The sequence below is a fragment of the Podarcis melisellensis genome (assembly GCF_964234715.1).
Source record: "Podarcis melisellensis genome assembly, chromosome: 15".
NCBI lineage: Eukaryota > Metazoa > Chordata > Lepidosauria > Squamata > Lacertidae > Podarcis > Podarcis melisellensis.
The window spans coordinates 41,585,109-41,600,612 of NC_138532.1; the positions used below are offsets into that span (position 1 = coordinate 41,585,109).

A 15,504-nucleotide genomic window follows, 5' to 3' on the forward strand; every position below is an offset into this window, starting at 1 on the left:
AGAATGTGCATAAATGTGCAGTTGCTTATACACAATGGCAATACTCCCTGAGTAAGGTGGGATGGATTTTTCATTTCCAGCAGGGAAAGGGAAGTGTAAGGGGCTGCTGTTGAAAAGCTCACCCCTGGCCTGGGCAAAGGTCGACCCCCGTGAGCCACCATTCTGGTGGGTACAGCAGTGAAGTTATAATATGAGATGGCAAGTAGATCCTACATTGGCACCCCTGGAAAGGGACCCTGCTAGCAAGGAAAGGAATTCAAAGTGGATTTATTCCATGTTTTTAATCCTCTGGAGTTTTGATTTCATTAACCTATACAATCATGAGATTGAAAGGGATCCAGGTGGTGGGGGGAACACAATGTATAGCTTTTCAAACCTTTTTTTTTAAAAAAAATTTTTGCTCCTGCCCCAAATTTGCCCTGGGAATACTCTAGTCTCATGAAGCCCTTGCTCATTTGCAAGACACTGGAATAAAAGGCCTGCAGGAGTTATGGAGAGCTCTCTGAATGGGGATGGGGAGAAAACGAAACAGGAAGCATACTCAACAACGACACTGGAGTAAAAAATTAGCAGTGCACGTTTCTCTTTAAATATTAAAAATGGCAGCGACAAACGGCCAAGGGCCAACAAACCCAGAGCCTTACATGACTGGTCGGAGATGTTGTGTGGGACCAGAACAAAGTCATCCGTGTCACAAGAAGAGTTCTTGCTACTGGTGCTGGTGGAGTCTTTAGACACCTGAAGGTAATTCGGAGGCCCCAAAGGAGGAGAAGAGAGGTTGTCTTCCTGGATATGCTGCATGTCTGGGAGGGACTGAAGGGAGGAAAGAGGAGATGTCAGGATCCCTTGCAGGGCCTCCATTGGGGAAGAGGCTGGCACAAGGGAAAGGGCTGTGCATGAGCTGTTATCCTTCTGCTGCCCCACGTAGGCCCAACTTGATTTATTTGTATAAAATGCAAAAACCTGCATTGATTGGAGAGAGGACAATAGGCCGTTGGGAGTGCATGGGTACACACGCGAGGGCATGACTATCACCTGCTGTGAGCTACCTTCAGAACTGCTCAATCAAAGGGAGGCATAGAAACTTCTATTATTATTTTTTTGAAAATAATATTACTTTTCCAACAAATTAAACACTACAAAAAAAATACAATACAATACAAAAACACTACATAACACTAACACAATAAACTAACAACACAAAACAAAAACAATTTAAAACACATCAAACAATTTCAATATCTTATCTTTCATTCACTTATTTCAGCGACCTCCTCACACCTCCCTTTTTGTATTCCACTTCTGTTAATTGTTTCAGCAATTTCTTTCCATCTTCCTGTTTTCTATCCTATAATTATCTTAACACATTCTAACCTTATTTTTTCCTTTAATAGTCTAATAATCTATTTATACTTAATTCCTTATAACATTTCTACTAAAGCCATATAACTTCGAGGCAAAGAAACTTCTAAAACTGCTGATCCTTGAGGCAACTGAGTGAGGTACTGTGAGTAGTCCCTCTGCCTCCATGTCTCAGATACACAGCTAGCACCCACCAGGAATATGGTGGGGCCAGTTTTGTGGAAACCCCTTCCAGTTGATGTCAGATAGGCTGTTATCCCCAAACCTCTGCCGCTTTCTGAAGACTTATTATTCCAGCAGGCTTTTTACCTGAATTCTGTTTTTAATTCATTTTTAGTCTTATTGTATTGGGTCTCCCATACACGGCCTGGAGACTGATGCCATTAAGTGCTGTGCAAGTTGTTAAAATAAATGATTAACAGGTAATAAAACAAGGATGGGGGAATCGAATGTGGCCCTCAGGACTCTCCCCATTCCACACCTGGTCCCCAGCCCTTTTTCACACCTTCCTTGAATGCTTTTGCCTAGCTGGGATGTGTCCTTGAATGCCTCTTGCTTGTTTGGATGGAGAATAGAGGGAGGGCTGTATATTATTGTTATTTATTTCATTTCTATACCACTTTATATTTTAAAGAAAAATCCCAAAGTGGTATAAATGTGGGTATATAAACTAGCCTACTGTACAAAGGTCAAATTTACATTCATTGCTCCGCCCACTTTTGACTCTGGCCTAGAGATGGGAAGGCCTGGAAAACCCCTGGAAAAATTAGGAAAAAACCCAGCTTTGGGGAAAAACAGAAAACGCCCCCACCCCTTTCCCCAGACCTTCCCATCTCTACTCTAGCTCCACCCACTACTGGCATATGGTCCTCAGAAGGTTGCCCAGAGGGGAATGTGGCCCTCAGACTGATAAAAGCTTACCAACCTCTGCTCTAAAATAAATTTCTCGGCACCACTCAAAAGTTGGCCCAGTACAGAAGATGCCACTGCTCTCTATTTTGCACTGAAGTCTCCCAGGCAAACACGACAAAACCCACTAAAACAGCAGAAAATACACGGTTGTGGAAGGAAAGAGCCTGCAGAAAATGTGCTCGCGACTGTCTGCTAACTGTTCTGCAAGGAGGCACCTTGCTCACCCGAGAGAAGACGGCTGCTGGGTCAACAGGGACCAGGGGAAAGCAGAAATAATAAGGGTCACCAGAGCGGAAGAGAGGAGTCATTGAGGAAGGCCCTTCAAGTGGAACCGCAGCCCAGACTGATAATTAAAAATCAACTCCTCTATGTTTAAGAAGTCAAACAACATTTGGGGAGCTGCTGCACTTGATGGCGGAAGGGGAAATGTAACAAGAAGAACCCATAATGCACCAGTCTCTGCCTGGAAACAGCTTGATCAAGTTTACTGGCCTTGTTGATTCTGCCAGCCCCAGGCCACGTCCACCACTGACTGACCAGAGTAATTGCTCAGCTCCTCAGTTATGATCTTTGAAGTTTCGCTAACTACTTCCTTGTATACTTTCAAGTTTCATCTCAGCTGGGGCTAGAAACATTAGTGGGACATCTTTTAACGCTTGGAGATAGTTTCTCAACAATGACAAAAGGTCTCCCTGTCTTCTCCCTAGCCAGTTTTGTGCACATCCTTACTCTTCAGCAGGCAACCTGAGGGCGACTCTGGGGAAACCGAGGCTGCCTAGACCCTTGGCTGCCCTTCTCTCCTGCCCCATCGGGATGCTGCTCCTGATGGCTGTAGGCAGTACAGCATCTCACAAGGGCTATAAACTCTTCTTTCTTTCCCCTTCCTTCCTTCCTGGCTTTTTAAAAGAAGAAGCTGAGACTGAAGGTGCACCCAGAATGGATTTCTGCTCCCCAGGGACAAAGACTGTGGCCTCCCAAATCAGAACAGAACTTACTGGTGGAGAAGCAAATCGGCAGGAGGGGGAACTGCCGCAGGAGCTGCCAGAGACGGAGCCCGTGTACGTCGGCACTGGCACAGGGCAAGCTGTGGAAAGGAGAACAATGTAAGGAAAGTGCAGGTTCTGAGGAGTTTCAGTGTTTCTCTTGGGGAGGGGGGGCATATGAAGAGAAACTACCCAGATCGCCTTTAGTAGCCCCCTCCCAGCATGAAAATTGCCATGCTGCAGACAAAAGCTTTCGGCAACATTTCAAGCCACCAATACATGGAAAGAGGATCCACCTCCACTACATTGCAATCGAAAAGCCCAAGTATCTCAGACTCGGAGGGGGTAGAATGTCTAAAGGAGCAGGAACCTTGCAAAGGAACAGAGTATGATGCATGAGGTAGGTAAATGAAGGACCAAGCGTGCAGCCTGGGAGTCATTTTGGACTCGCAGCTGTCCATGGAGGCACAGGTCAATTCTTTGTCCATGGCAGCTGTCTACCAGCTCCATTTGGTACCCAGGCTGAGACCCTATCTGCCAGCGGACTGTCTCGTCAGAGTGGTGCATGCTCTGGTTATCTCCCGCTTGGACTATTGCAATGCGCTCTATGCGGGGATATCTTTGAAGGTGACCCAGAAACTACAATTAATCCAGAATGCGGCAGCTAGACTGGTGATGGGAGCGGCCGCCAAGACCACATAACACTGGTCTTGAAAGACCTACATTGGTTCCCAGCACGTTTCCAAACACAATTCAAAGTGTTGGTGCTGACCTTTAAAGCCCAAAATGGCCTCAGTCCAGTATACCTGAAGAAGCGTCTCCACACCCATCCTTCTGCCCGGACACTGAGGTCCAGCGCCAGGGGCCTTCTGGCGGTTCCCTCTCTGCGAGAAGCGAAGTTACAGGGAACCAGGCAGAGGGCCTTCTTGTTAGTGGTGCCCGTTCTGCGGAACACCCTCCCACCAGATGTCAAAGGAAAAAACTACTACCAGACTTTTAGTAGACATCTGAAGGCAACCCTCTCTTTAGGGAAGCTTTTAATATCTGAAGGACTATTGTATTTTAATATTTTGTTGGAAGCCCCCCAGAGTGGCTGGGGAAACCCAGCCAGATGGGTGGGGTATAAATAATAAATAATAATAATAATAATAATAATAATAATAATAATAATAATAATTATTACTATTACAAAAAGTATTGGGGATAATAGCATCATTGATACACAAGAACCTGTGGTGGTGCTCCATAAATCTGTTAAAGGGTAGGAAACTACAAGAAGGAAGCAGCTGGAGGGAAGGACTCATGGTTTCAGTTGTCTCTATACTAATGCAGAGCATGGGAAACAAGCAAGACAAATTTGAGCTCTTAATACAAGATGGCAAATACGACCTAATAGGCATTACTGAAACCTGTTGGGATGAGGGGTATAAACTATTCAAAAGGAATACCCCCATCCCCACAAACACATTTAAAAGGGTAGTTGAGATTCCTGCCTTGCAGGGGGTTGGACTAGATGACCCTTAGTGACCCTTCCAACTCTACAATTCTATGATTCTATAAGTATGGGGGGTGGGGGTTGAGCAAAGATAAGGCAGAAGGGAATTCTGACTTACACTTTCTGACCGTTGAAACCTGGTCGAGGAAAGGGTGGTTGAAGAAGGCTTCTGCAAGAGAGGAAAAAAGTTGGCTGCATGACACATTAGCCTCTAATCCAAAAGGGGGCTGCAGAGCTGCAGGGTGAGGGATCACAACTCTCTCTCTCTACACACACACACACACACACACGCTTCAAAAGGGCTCAAAAAGAGCTCATGAAAGATTAAAGCTTTCCCAGCGTATGTGTTGCTATTACACTTGGAAAAGAAATACAGTCCATCACTTTAAAGATGCAGCTGGCCAGAGGAATCGAAGGCAGGTACTTAAAAGCCCATTTCCTCACAGACACAGGGTTGGCTTTCAGTTTTTGAAGCTGCTTGTATTAATTGAAACACACACTTTGCAGATCATGGAGAATGGTTGGGTTTCAATATTTGGCAGTGGAAGCAAAAAAAGGGGGGGAATGTAAAATTTTCATTTTTAAAATAATAACACGTACTGTAATTGGTAGAGCCCAGTGTACCCTGATGGGGGTGCAACGTTGCCCCCTCCCCAGTCATTTATTTATTGCATTTATATCTTTCCTTCCAAGGAGCTGAAGGTGGAGTAACGTGGTTTCCCCTCCCTCCTCATTTAATCCCCACAACAACAATGGGAGGTAGGTTAGGCGGAGAGGCAGGCACTGACCCCTAAGGTCACCCAGTGAGCTTCATGGCTGAGTGGGGATTTGAACCCTGGTCCAACAGTCTGTTGTAAACAAAAATTGCCCTTTTCCCTTATGGGGTATCCAAGAGCCCATACAGAGTCCTTACATAGGTTCCCTATTGGTAGGAGAGAATAACAGAGGCCAACCAGAGAATATTGAGAAGCAAAGCAGCTAGTAAGCTTGATCTTTATTGATCTGTTGCAACAGGGTGCTCCCCTCACCCGCAGGAAAAGGGGAGGAACCCAGAAAAATGGCGTGCAAGGCCTTATAAAGACTTCTGAAATTGCCACCCTGTAGATCAAGACCACCCCCAGAAACATCATACCTACATCACAGAAGGGGTGTAACTTAAGACCACCCCTCAGATACATCACACCTATATCACAGAAAAGGCAGTCTAAAGCAGAAATTTGAATATCGTTTTTCTCCTGTTGTTTATCTCCTGTCTGGCAGGTTACTTGGTTGGATTGCCTGGGGAGCCTGGCCAGTCTTTTGTAGTGATAAATACTTAGTTCCTGGGGCAGTTCACATGCTCACACCCTGTTCATATCTTAAATGTGTCCTTAAGACAGGATTTGTGAGGAAAGGGACAATGGGGAGGTTTCCCACTTTGACCTTGCAGAGAAAACATTTGGTCAGTTTAGGAATCAAAATGGTTCCAGGTTGGCCTTCCTGTGCTGATCTATGTATGTGCTTGGTTGGTACACTTATGAACATTACCATATATCTAAGACCATAAAATTCCTATCATAACTCTAACAGCTACACTACACAGATTGCTCATCTTGTGTACAACACCTTGTTGCAAAGCAAAAGTAACTGCACCCTCAGGCCAAAACCAGTGAGCTAACAAGAACTGCTTTGTTTTTGTACTCAGCTAAACATCGCTCAGAGCAGCAGTAGGGATGATTAACAGAGCTTGGACCCAAGTGTCCCTGTTCAAGGCTCAGAGCAAACAGCAGTGAACCCAGGAGAACGTTATCAAACTCAGCCACCTCCCTCCCCCGAGTCATTTTAAGCGGAGGAGGGACAGGTCTAGCACTGCAGGTCCAACAGGCTTTGACACCCTGAGTCAGAACAGGGTGTTCTGTGGCTCAGGAGGGAGAGTCCAGACACCCTTGATAAGCGGCTTTGCTGTCCTGGAGTTAGCACATGCTGTCCTGTGAAAGGCTGTGGGGCAGCTGCTTGAGGGGGGCTCCAGCCGCCTCCCAAGTTACTGATTTCCTAAACTGGACTTCCTTGTGGTGTGGGGACTAACAGACGAGCAATGGAAGTGGGTTGTGAGAGCCCTTGTGGTGGGCCAAGAGACTCAGGCTGCAAGGTTGGAAAGAAAAACACGCACCATCTATCACTCACTTATCTCAATTTCATTTAGACACCTATGCTGGACCTGCTCATATTAATGAATACATTTAAAAGCAGGATTATTGGCTACAATGGCGTGCTTCTTTCAAGCCTCATTTCAACAGAGGGAGATGGCCCTGCAAGCGCCAGGGACGTCCTCTCCGCTGGCAACCCCCTGACCTAGCCTACCTGGCAAGTCTGTTGTGAAGATAAAAAGGGATACAGCAGCAGCAGCAGCAGCAAGCTCCTTGAATGGGGTGGAGTCTCCTTCACTGGTGGCATTTTTATTTATTTTTTTAAAAAAGGTTAATTGTTTGGCACGCTGCAGTTCAGCCTTCTCTGACCTGGTGCCATGTTTTTAAATGCTAAGTCCCAAAAGCATGAGGAAAGCAAAGTTATATCCCCGACAGGTAGAAAAGCGAACACAAAACATTGCATTTTCCTCTACCCACCCCCCACACCACAAACAGCTGCCAAGCATCAGCTGGTCAGCAACTGTTCAATGCCTGAGCTGGCAGAAAGAGGATTTCGTCATAAACCTTCCAGACAACAATCACGAAGGCCAAGTCGACGCAGAACACTATAAATAGTCCAGCAAGCTATTTTCAGTGTCGTTCCTCTATGGCTGTTCATTCTTTTCTTTTAACACACTGACTGCCGTTTACAGGTTGTATGAAAACTTGTTCATGCTTTGAAAGCTTGGCATTTGATTTTTGTGCTTTCGGCGTAATCCTCATACCTCCAAGAAACCCAGGATTATGTAAGCAGATCTTTGCTATTTACAACCTAACATCCCTAACCGGAAGTGCCACAGGAACAGATGAGCAGAAAGCGGGGGGGGGGGGGAGAACTGCCCACTCTGCAGTATCTTGCTTCCCGTCACCTGCCCCTTCTCATCACATTGCTGCATATGCAAAACAGATGAAATAAAAATGAAAAGCCAATCTAGAGTCAACCTGCATTTAAATAAATGGATTTAAGAACCCAACAATCCCAGAAATTAAGTATCCATCTTAATAGGTGATTTACTTGTTTATAATTGTATTCATATCCCGCATTGTTTTCCACCAAGGAGCTTAAGCTGGAATACATGATTAATCCTTTCCACATTTTCTCCTTACAACGACCCAGCGAGGTAGGTTAAGCTGAGTGAGCTCCATGGCAAAGTGGAGACTAGAACTCCCATCTCCTAGGTCTTAGTCAAAGACTCTAACCAATAGAGCACACTGGCTCCCTCTACACTCTTAATCACCACGCCCTCATCCTTGTGCAACCAGCCTGGAGGGTCGGTTACACAGAAGGTGGGAGAATGATTGGGCTTGATCCCTGTGTCGGCTCAATGATGGCAGTGAAGCCAGCCAGGGATCCTGGGCTGGCTCAACCCCTCTCCTCCTGCAGAACACCTTTTTTTCAGGGCTTTCTGCTATCTGGTTTTTGGGGCATCCATTGACCAAATTTGGTGGTCAGCTAGAGGCCAACTCAGCTGCCAGTCTCTGCTCAACTGTCAACACATGCCTCTGGGAACCTGCATGTAAGTGCAATGCACACATGACCCTAGAACAAGCTTGTGAAAGGAGAGGCATCTTTTACATGGGTCTAATACATCCCGCCCTGAGATTATGTTCAGGATCTGGGAATTCACAAAGCTGAACTGAATGCTGAAGCACCAGATCTATTGAAGTGGAGTGGCAAAGGGAAATTCAATGACACACTGAACAATGTGGTACTGTATATACAGTTGAGGACACAAATCCCTGAATTCACAACCAGAGAGAGGGGGAGAGGTAGAGCTATGCTAGAAAGGGTGGAGGAAAAGAGGTGAGACCATAGAGCATTCTGGCACAGGATTCCAGAAGACAAAAGGGGGTGAAACTTTCACCTATCCAGTGCTCAGAGGAGCTTTTATGGCTGCAAAAAGGAGGCTGGGTCAGGAACTCTATGCCTTAGAATTTGTGTGTGATTTCCAGAATTGTAGGACTCTGTCCTGCAGCTGCTCTGAGTTAGGCTAACTGCTGGGCAACACAATTCCTTACCTGGAAGCTTTCTGACCTGATGATCCTTGCGAAGAGGATGGCATGTGAAGAGTCCAGCTGAGAGAAAGTTTGTCTCTGTGGCCAAGGTTTGCCCCTTTCTAAGGGTATTCTCTCATATAAGAGAAGCTGTAAGGGGAAGGGCTTTCTCCACTTTTCTAGAAGTGGGGGTGGGTAGGGCTTACTCTGCACCAATCAGTTTCTTTTCAGGAGTGGTTTCCCATCACACCCATCTGTTATAACGCCCCTTTCGGGTATGGGGTCGAGATGACAATCCTGCTTCAGAGATACAGCGTTTGCATGCTGGTTCCTGGTTCCGTGAAAGGCATTGCTTCATTCAGCACAGGTATGCCCCAACCCACACCATGATTGCACGATAGGTGGGTTCTGCTTTGGGCAAGAGGAAATCTCACCTGAGGGCTGAATGGGTGGTGTTTCGTGGAGTTTCTTCAGCCCATTCATTCTGTTAACTCTTTGTTTTATTGCAACACAGAGCCAAGTTGCCTGGCTTTAAACTCACAAGCCAGTGCAAAAATAAGGTTAAAGGGCCATTCATGCCTCATTCCAATGGCCAAGATGCTAGTCCAGTACCCTGAACCTAAAAATGGTCTGCTCATACTATCCAAGTCACCCCTTTGCAATCCCACAATTAAGGAGGGTTTGGGTTGCCCTGACCATCTGATCTCACAAAGTAGCGCCAATGTTTTGCTCTTCCCCACTCCTTCTCCTGTCTTCTCTTTCATTTTCTTAATAGAGGTGACTCACCCCAATCTCCCAATCTTACTATCGCTTCTCATTTAACAAATGACTGTTACAGGTGCCACTTTGTACTTGTTCCATATTTGTAAGCATTCAATATTTTTTTGAGGCAACAGCTACACTTTGGAACCCCGTCTACTGCTATTGGGCAGTAGCCTCCTTCACTGTGCTCTTTTCGGTGCCTTCCAAAAATATTTTTCTTTAGACAAGCCTATATTTAGAGAGTTAGTAAGAGTTTTAATCTATTTTTAGTTTATTGTCGAATTAAATTTATTGAAAGGTTCATTGTTAATTCTTCATATTGATAATAGTATTGCTTTAAACAGCTTTGAGGTATTGTTTTTTTACAATCATGCAGTGTATGAATTTTATGAAATAAAATAAATGAATTTAACTAAGACTTTGAACATCTGAAGAAGTGTTCTGTGTAATTCGAAAGCTAGCATATCCAGTGTGTTGAACAAGTTCTGTAAAAGGTACCGCTTAACTTTCTACAATGGACAAATACACCAAACCAAGACTGCAGCTCAAGCCTATTAAAACCACCAAACTGATAATCTTCAAGCACCCTGATTCACACAAGAAAGCAAAATAATTACTTGGGCAGGGGAGGCAAGGAGTCATAAAATGTTTACTCACCAAAGTCCATTCTATCTTTCTGGTTTCTCTGAAGCAAACCCAACAGCAGGTCAGCCAAGGAAGCTGATGTTTCCCTGGGAACACTGAATACAGAAGAGAACTAAGTGGGAGATTTGTATTTTTACTATATATAAATCATACAAGTCCTACTGAACAAAACACATTGACAATCTGTCACCCTTCAACAGAGGTAAAGGTATTCAAATTCTTAAGATTCCAGCAGATATCAAAAACCCTCCACAAAAGCAGACATACATACCTAGGGATCAGATTCCTGTTCTTTTCATAAAACATTCTGAGGTCTTGAGGACTGTTAGCCTGTGAAAGGGAGAATAAGTGTGATTTGCCAAGTTGTATTTACCCCAAACCCCTAATGTCCTTAACATACACCTGTGTGAGAACAAAGGGACCAAGGGAGCCTGGCTGCTGCTGGATCAGGCCAAAGGCCTACAAAGCCCAGGATTCTGTTCTCACAGCGGCAAAACTGATGCCTTCACAAGCACAGAACATCTACGGGGAAATGTGTTTATTTAAAAATGAAGAGCAGATACCTACTGGGAGAGCATGGGTGAGGAACCTCAACCTATGGGTTCAATGAGGTCCGCTAGGCTGGCTAATTTGGCTGGCCCAGCTGTTTTTTACTGGCCAGGCCCAGCTGACACTTGCCAGACAGCATTTATTTATCCAATTTCTATGCTACCCTTCATGGCTGTTTACAATATAGAAATAAAAAATACATAACCTAGTAACAAACAAAAATAATACCCTGCCACACAGTTAAAAAGGCCACAGATTGTTTAATCAGCCAAAGGCTTGGGAAAAGAGACATGTTTTCACCTGGCCACTAAAGATATGTAACTAAGGGGTCAGGTGAGCCTTCCTGGAGAGTGTTTCACAAGCAGGGAGCCCCACTCTCAACCTAAGGACATGATATGGAGGGGAGGATAGCATCCCTCAAACTGTTCCATTCTCTGCCCACTGTGGCAGGCAGAGTTTAAGCTGCCCATACCTGAAAAGGAGGCTTTCCAACCAGACACTGATAGATCACTGTTCCGATACTCCAGAGGTCGGCCTTCGCATCATAGTGCTGCGACATGATCACTTCAGGAGCCTGAAAGATGCAAAGTGTGTGATCATGGGTAGGAGGAGGAGTTAGGCTAGCACCAGACCATGCCATTACCAAGGAAGTAGGTTTAGTCATTGTTTGAAGACTATCTCTACCTCCAGGTCTGGTCCTGACCAGAAAGATGCTGGAATCAAGGGTGAGCCACATGACCTTAAGGTACTGCTGTGCAATGCCAGGGCAACGACCCACAAGACCATTGCCAGCCATGACTTGATTGTGGATGGAGGAATTGACCTGTCATGTGTGACAGAGACTTGGTTGGACGAGGCAGATGGGCCTGTTCTTGCCGCTGCTTGTCCACCAGGTTTCTCTTATGCACAGCAGCCCAGGTCATTTGGGTGGGGATTGCAGTGATCTTTAGGAAGTCATTAACCTGCACCAGGTGTCCTATAGGGAAGACCTAGTTTTCTGAGTTCATGTTCTGGAAGTTGGGCAATAGGGGCAGTACAGGATTCCTTTTGGTGTACCGACCTCCCTGCTGCACCAAGGATTCCCTGCCCAAGCTGCTTCAGGTCATGGCGGATGTTCTCTTGGAGACACCTAGTTTGGTTGTCCTAGGGGATTTTAACATCCATGCTGTCCCTGAATAAGTTTGGCCCAACTCGTAGTTGCGGACATGCCTTAGACCTGGTGTTCATTTCTATGGAAAAGGGTGATCTAACACTAAGTAAAAGCGAAACGAAGGAAGTGCCATGGTCAGATCACTTTCTCCTGCAACTGGACTTCTCCGCGACCCTTCCCCTCTGCAGGGCAGTGGGGCGGAGTTTCACAAAGGGTGAGGCACCATGAGAGAAGTGTCTAAGGGCTGCCTTCACACCAGCTTCTTTTTGCAGGACCACAGTTGGCTTTGTTTGCATTAGAACCTGAGTGGGGCCTCTGATAAGAGTTATTCTTCTGGGCCAGCTAAACCAGGGTGGGGGAGCACATTCCTCTTTCAAGACCAAGTTTCCCCTGGGATAACGGACACTGTGCCAAACATCGAATCTGTGGATTGGGAGAGCGCCAGCATCCTGCCTGGAACAGATTTTTCACTATCATGGCTGATCTACTGCTGCCTTTGCAATCTCCTGGTAAGTTTTACTTCCTGCTCCAAACACACCAATTTTCAACTCCAATTTTTACTTGGAGGAGGGAAGCAAATTAATCCCCTTTGCCCAAAGTCTTTCTCCTGCCATGCTATCAGAGGGATGCCAGTCCCAAAATATATTGGGGGGTGTCCCCCAAGATGAGTAGGGAGGTGTATTCTTTTCTTTTCTTTTCCTTCCCTTCCGCCTGAAGGTCCCCAGATGTTGTGACTCCAGCTCTTCTCATCCTCAGCCAGCTTAGCTAACCATGAAGGTTGAAGGATGCAGCACTTAGGGGACATCAGACAAGCCACAGTCTCAGTTCCTTGTCTGCAGTATGGGGATAACAGCACTGACTTATAAGAGTGTTGGGAAAATTTACCGATAATGCTTTTACTGATAATACAGAATGCTTTGGAGGCTGGTCAGAAAGCTAGATTATTGATATTCTACTCTGATTTTAATGGTGCACTGTGATTTGCAATGATTTGATTTACTGACTTTTTCAAAATGTAAACCGCTTGCAGACAAGAAACAGTGGAAGAACAAATTAAATAAAGACAAAAATACACAAATCTGAGTAGTATTACTGAAAATTCTCAGTTTAAGGCCCCACCTTTACCAAATATTTAAAGAATCTTGGGAACAGTAGTTAGTTAAGAGCACTCGGAGGTGTTAGGAGACCCCTTTTCCTTTCCCAAAGCTGCAACTCCCAGAAAGGTTTAAAAGTCAATGCCCTTTCCCAGGGAACCATGGGAATTGAAGCCCTGGGAGTAGAACAGGGGTTTCCTAACAACTCTCATCACCCTTTTTAAAAAAACTACAGTTCCCATATTTTTTTGGGGGGGGGGAGATGACTATTTTAAATGGCATGATACTGCTTTAAATATATAGTGTGGATGGGTCCAAAGTCTGATGACAGCAATGAAAACTTAATGAGCTGTTACTCACCATGTACATAGGGGAACCACAGAGGGTGGCAGCCATCATGTTGCTCTGGAGATAACGAGCAAACCCAAAGTCAGCTGTTTAAAGGAAAGCATACATCTCTTTAACTACTTTTTGGTGGGTTTTTTAAATCTATCTATCTATCTATCTATCTATCTATCTATCTATCTATCTTTCATGGACCAACTTGCTGCCCTTTTATGTTACAAAATACCACAAATATGAAGGCTTCCAAAGCAAGGGCCCCTTTTGCCGTCTCCCCCAGTCGCAACGCAAGCGGCTTTGGGGTCAGCAGAAACAGTTCCCTGTCAGCAGCTGAATGCATAAATGATTGATTCAAGAGCAATGGACGAAAGCACACCCAGTCTGCTTTGTTCCAAGTCACCACTGTAAAAAGAAACACACCTGTGGAATGTGGGGATGGTCCATACATTAGAGCCAGGGTTCCTCAAACCTGAGTCTCCAGGTGTTTTTGGAATACAACTCCCATCATCCCTAGCTAGCAGGGATGCATTAGACTGAGGGGTAAAGCCAGACTGGTCAAGAAACAAGCACTCGAGAGGGTGCTACAGCCAATCACAGCTCTCCAATGAGCATCTCAGTAACAAATGCATAGGTTGGTCTTTTATGTTGCTGGGGGACCACCCAGAACAATCAGGACTTGGGTGGCGGGACACAGAGGTCCAGTTGAGCACTCACCATGCTCATCTACCCTTCTGTGCAGATGTAGAAGAGAAAAAGGCCCGCAAATGAGCAGTAATGTCTCACAGTCGTTTCCCACCCTGCTGAGGCAGCGCACCAGGGCCGACTTACCTATCTTGATGCGTATGCCGCTGATGTTGGATTTCCTGCGGTTGGCGTACGACAGCAGGATGTTTTGTGGCTTGAGGTCCCTATGAATTATCCCTTTGCTGTGGAGGATACGCATGGCAGCAGCAATCTGCTGCAGGAATATGCGGATGGTGTCTTCGCTGAGCGTTCCTTTTGCTGAGGAAAGGAAAGTACTTTATATCCCTTTTAGAGTCCTGGAAACTTCCTAGCGTGAACAGAGCTCTTTGGGAAGCACTAAGCATGCGCTGAAGCTGCCCCACTGAATCCAAAGAGGGCTTTAAATATGCTTTGCTCCAGCAGATACAAAATTCCCTGGGAGATGGATGCAGTCAGTGTTGGGCAGTTAAGGGTCCTGTTACTTTCTTTCAGTGTGGTACTTTTAAGAGCGTGCTTAAACCTCTCCCAGTGGAATCAACAGGATTTAAAGGACACTCGTGCTTTGGCTCCTATGTAACACCTGTATACAAAAGGCAGTTCCCAACTTTCTATCGCACTTGAGTGTGACCAACAGAAAAATTTGCTAAGACAGGCCCAAGAGAGAACGAACACAGGGAAGAAAAACACATTGGTCTTTGAAGGATGAAAAACACCCTGTTTCCCCTGCAACAGCTGTGAGGCAGGGACCAATTCCCAAAATTAAGCATTTCTGAATCACCATGCAGTCTGTCAGCTTATTATGCTGGTCACATGTAAACGAAGCATCTCTCTCCTCCAACTTATAGTCAATGGAAGAGGAATCTCTTCCCCTGGCTTCCAGCACCTCTTCTCACAAAGCCTTATCGTCTTCCTCCAAAGATTTCAGGAAACAGTTGGCACAAGATCCCAGGAAATCTAAACAAAGGCCTGCTATCTTGCAGACTCAATTCTACAACAGAGCACAATGTCTTGCAACATGCTGACCCTCCCCTCCTTTTTTAAAATGTATATGGAGAAAGCATGACTGACAGGAAGCGGGCGCCAATTTTAGCTTGAACTAGTTTACTGGCAGCTTTGAAAACAGAAGGGTATTAAAATACACAGCCAGAAAACAAACTCCCTCCAGCCAGTCATAAACTTTGCAGGAAAAGAGACAGCCACGGGGCAGCGTCACAGCACTCCGAGACTTCTGAGCCATGAATTAAGAACCACAAGCAATCCATTACCTTGTAAGTAATCTGCCAGGTCTCCGCCATTGCAATACTGCCCAAGAGAGAAAGGAAATGGG

General features: G+C 45.4%; 1 protein-coding gene across 2 annotated transcripts in view; it reads right to left on the reverse strand.

Annotated features, from left to right (window-relative positions):
* ULK2 (unc-51 like autophagy activating kinase 2) overlaps positions 1–15,504 on the reverse strand; it is a 65,519-nt gene that overhangs the window by 21,571 nt on the left and 28,444 nt on the right. For both annotated transcript variants that reach the window (XM_081890250.1, XM_081890251.1), the window contains exons 5-13: positions 15,443–15,479; positions 14,283–14,456; positions 13,473–13,546; positions 11,341–11,442; positions 10,591–10,649; positions 10,332–10,414; positions 4,871–4,921; positions 3,270–3,358; positions 645–813 (exon numbers count right to left, since the gene is read on the reverse strand). In XM_081890250.1, coding sequence (XP_081746376.1) covers positions 645–813; positions 3,270–3,358; positions 4,871–4,921; positions 10,332–10,414; positions 10,591–10,649; positions 11,341–11,442; positions 13,473–13,546; positions 14,283–14,456; positions 15,443–15,479 — 838 coding nt within the window. The remainder of the gene's footprint in view (positions 1–644; positions 814–3,269; positions 3,359–4,870; positions 4,922–10,331; positions 10,415–10,590; positions 10,650–11,340; positions 11,443–13,472; positions 13,547–14,282; positions 14,457–15,442; positions 15,480–15,504) is intronic.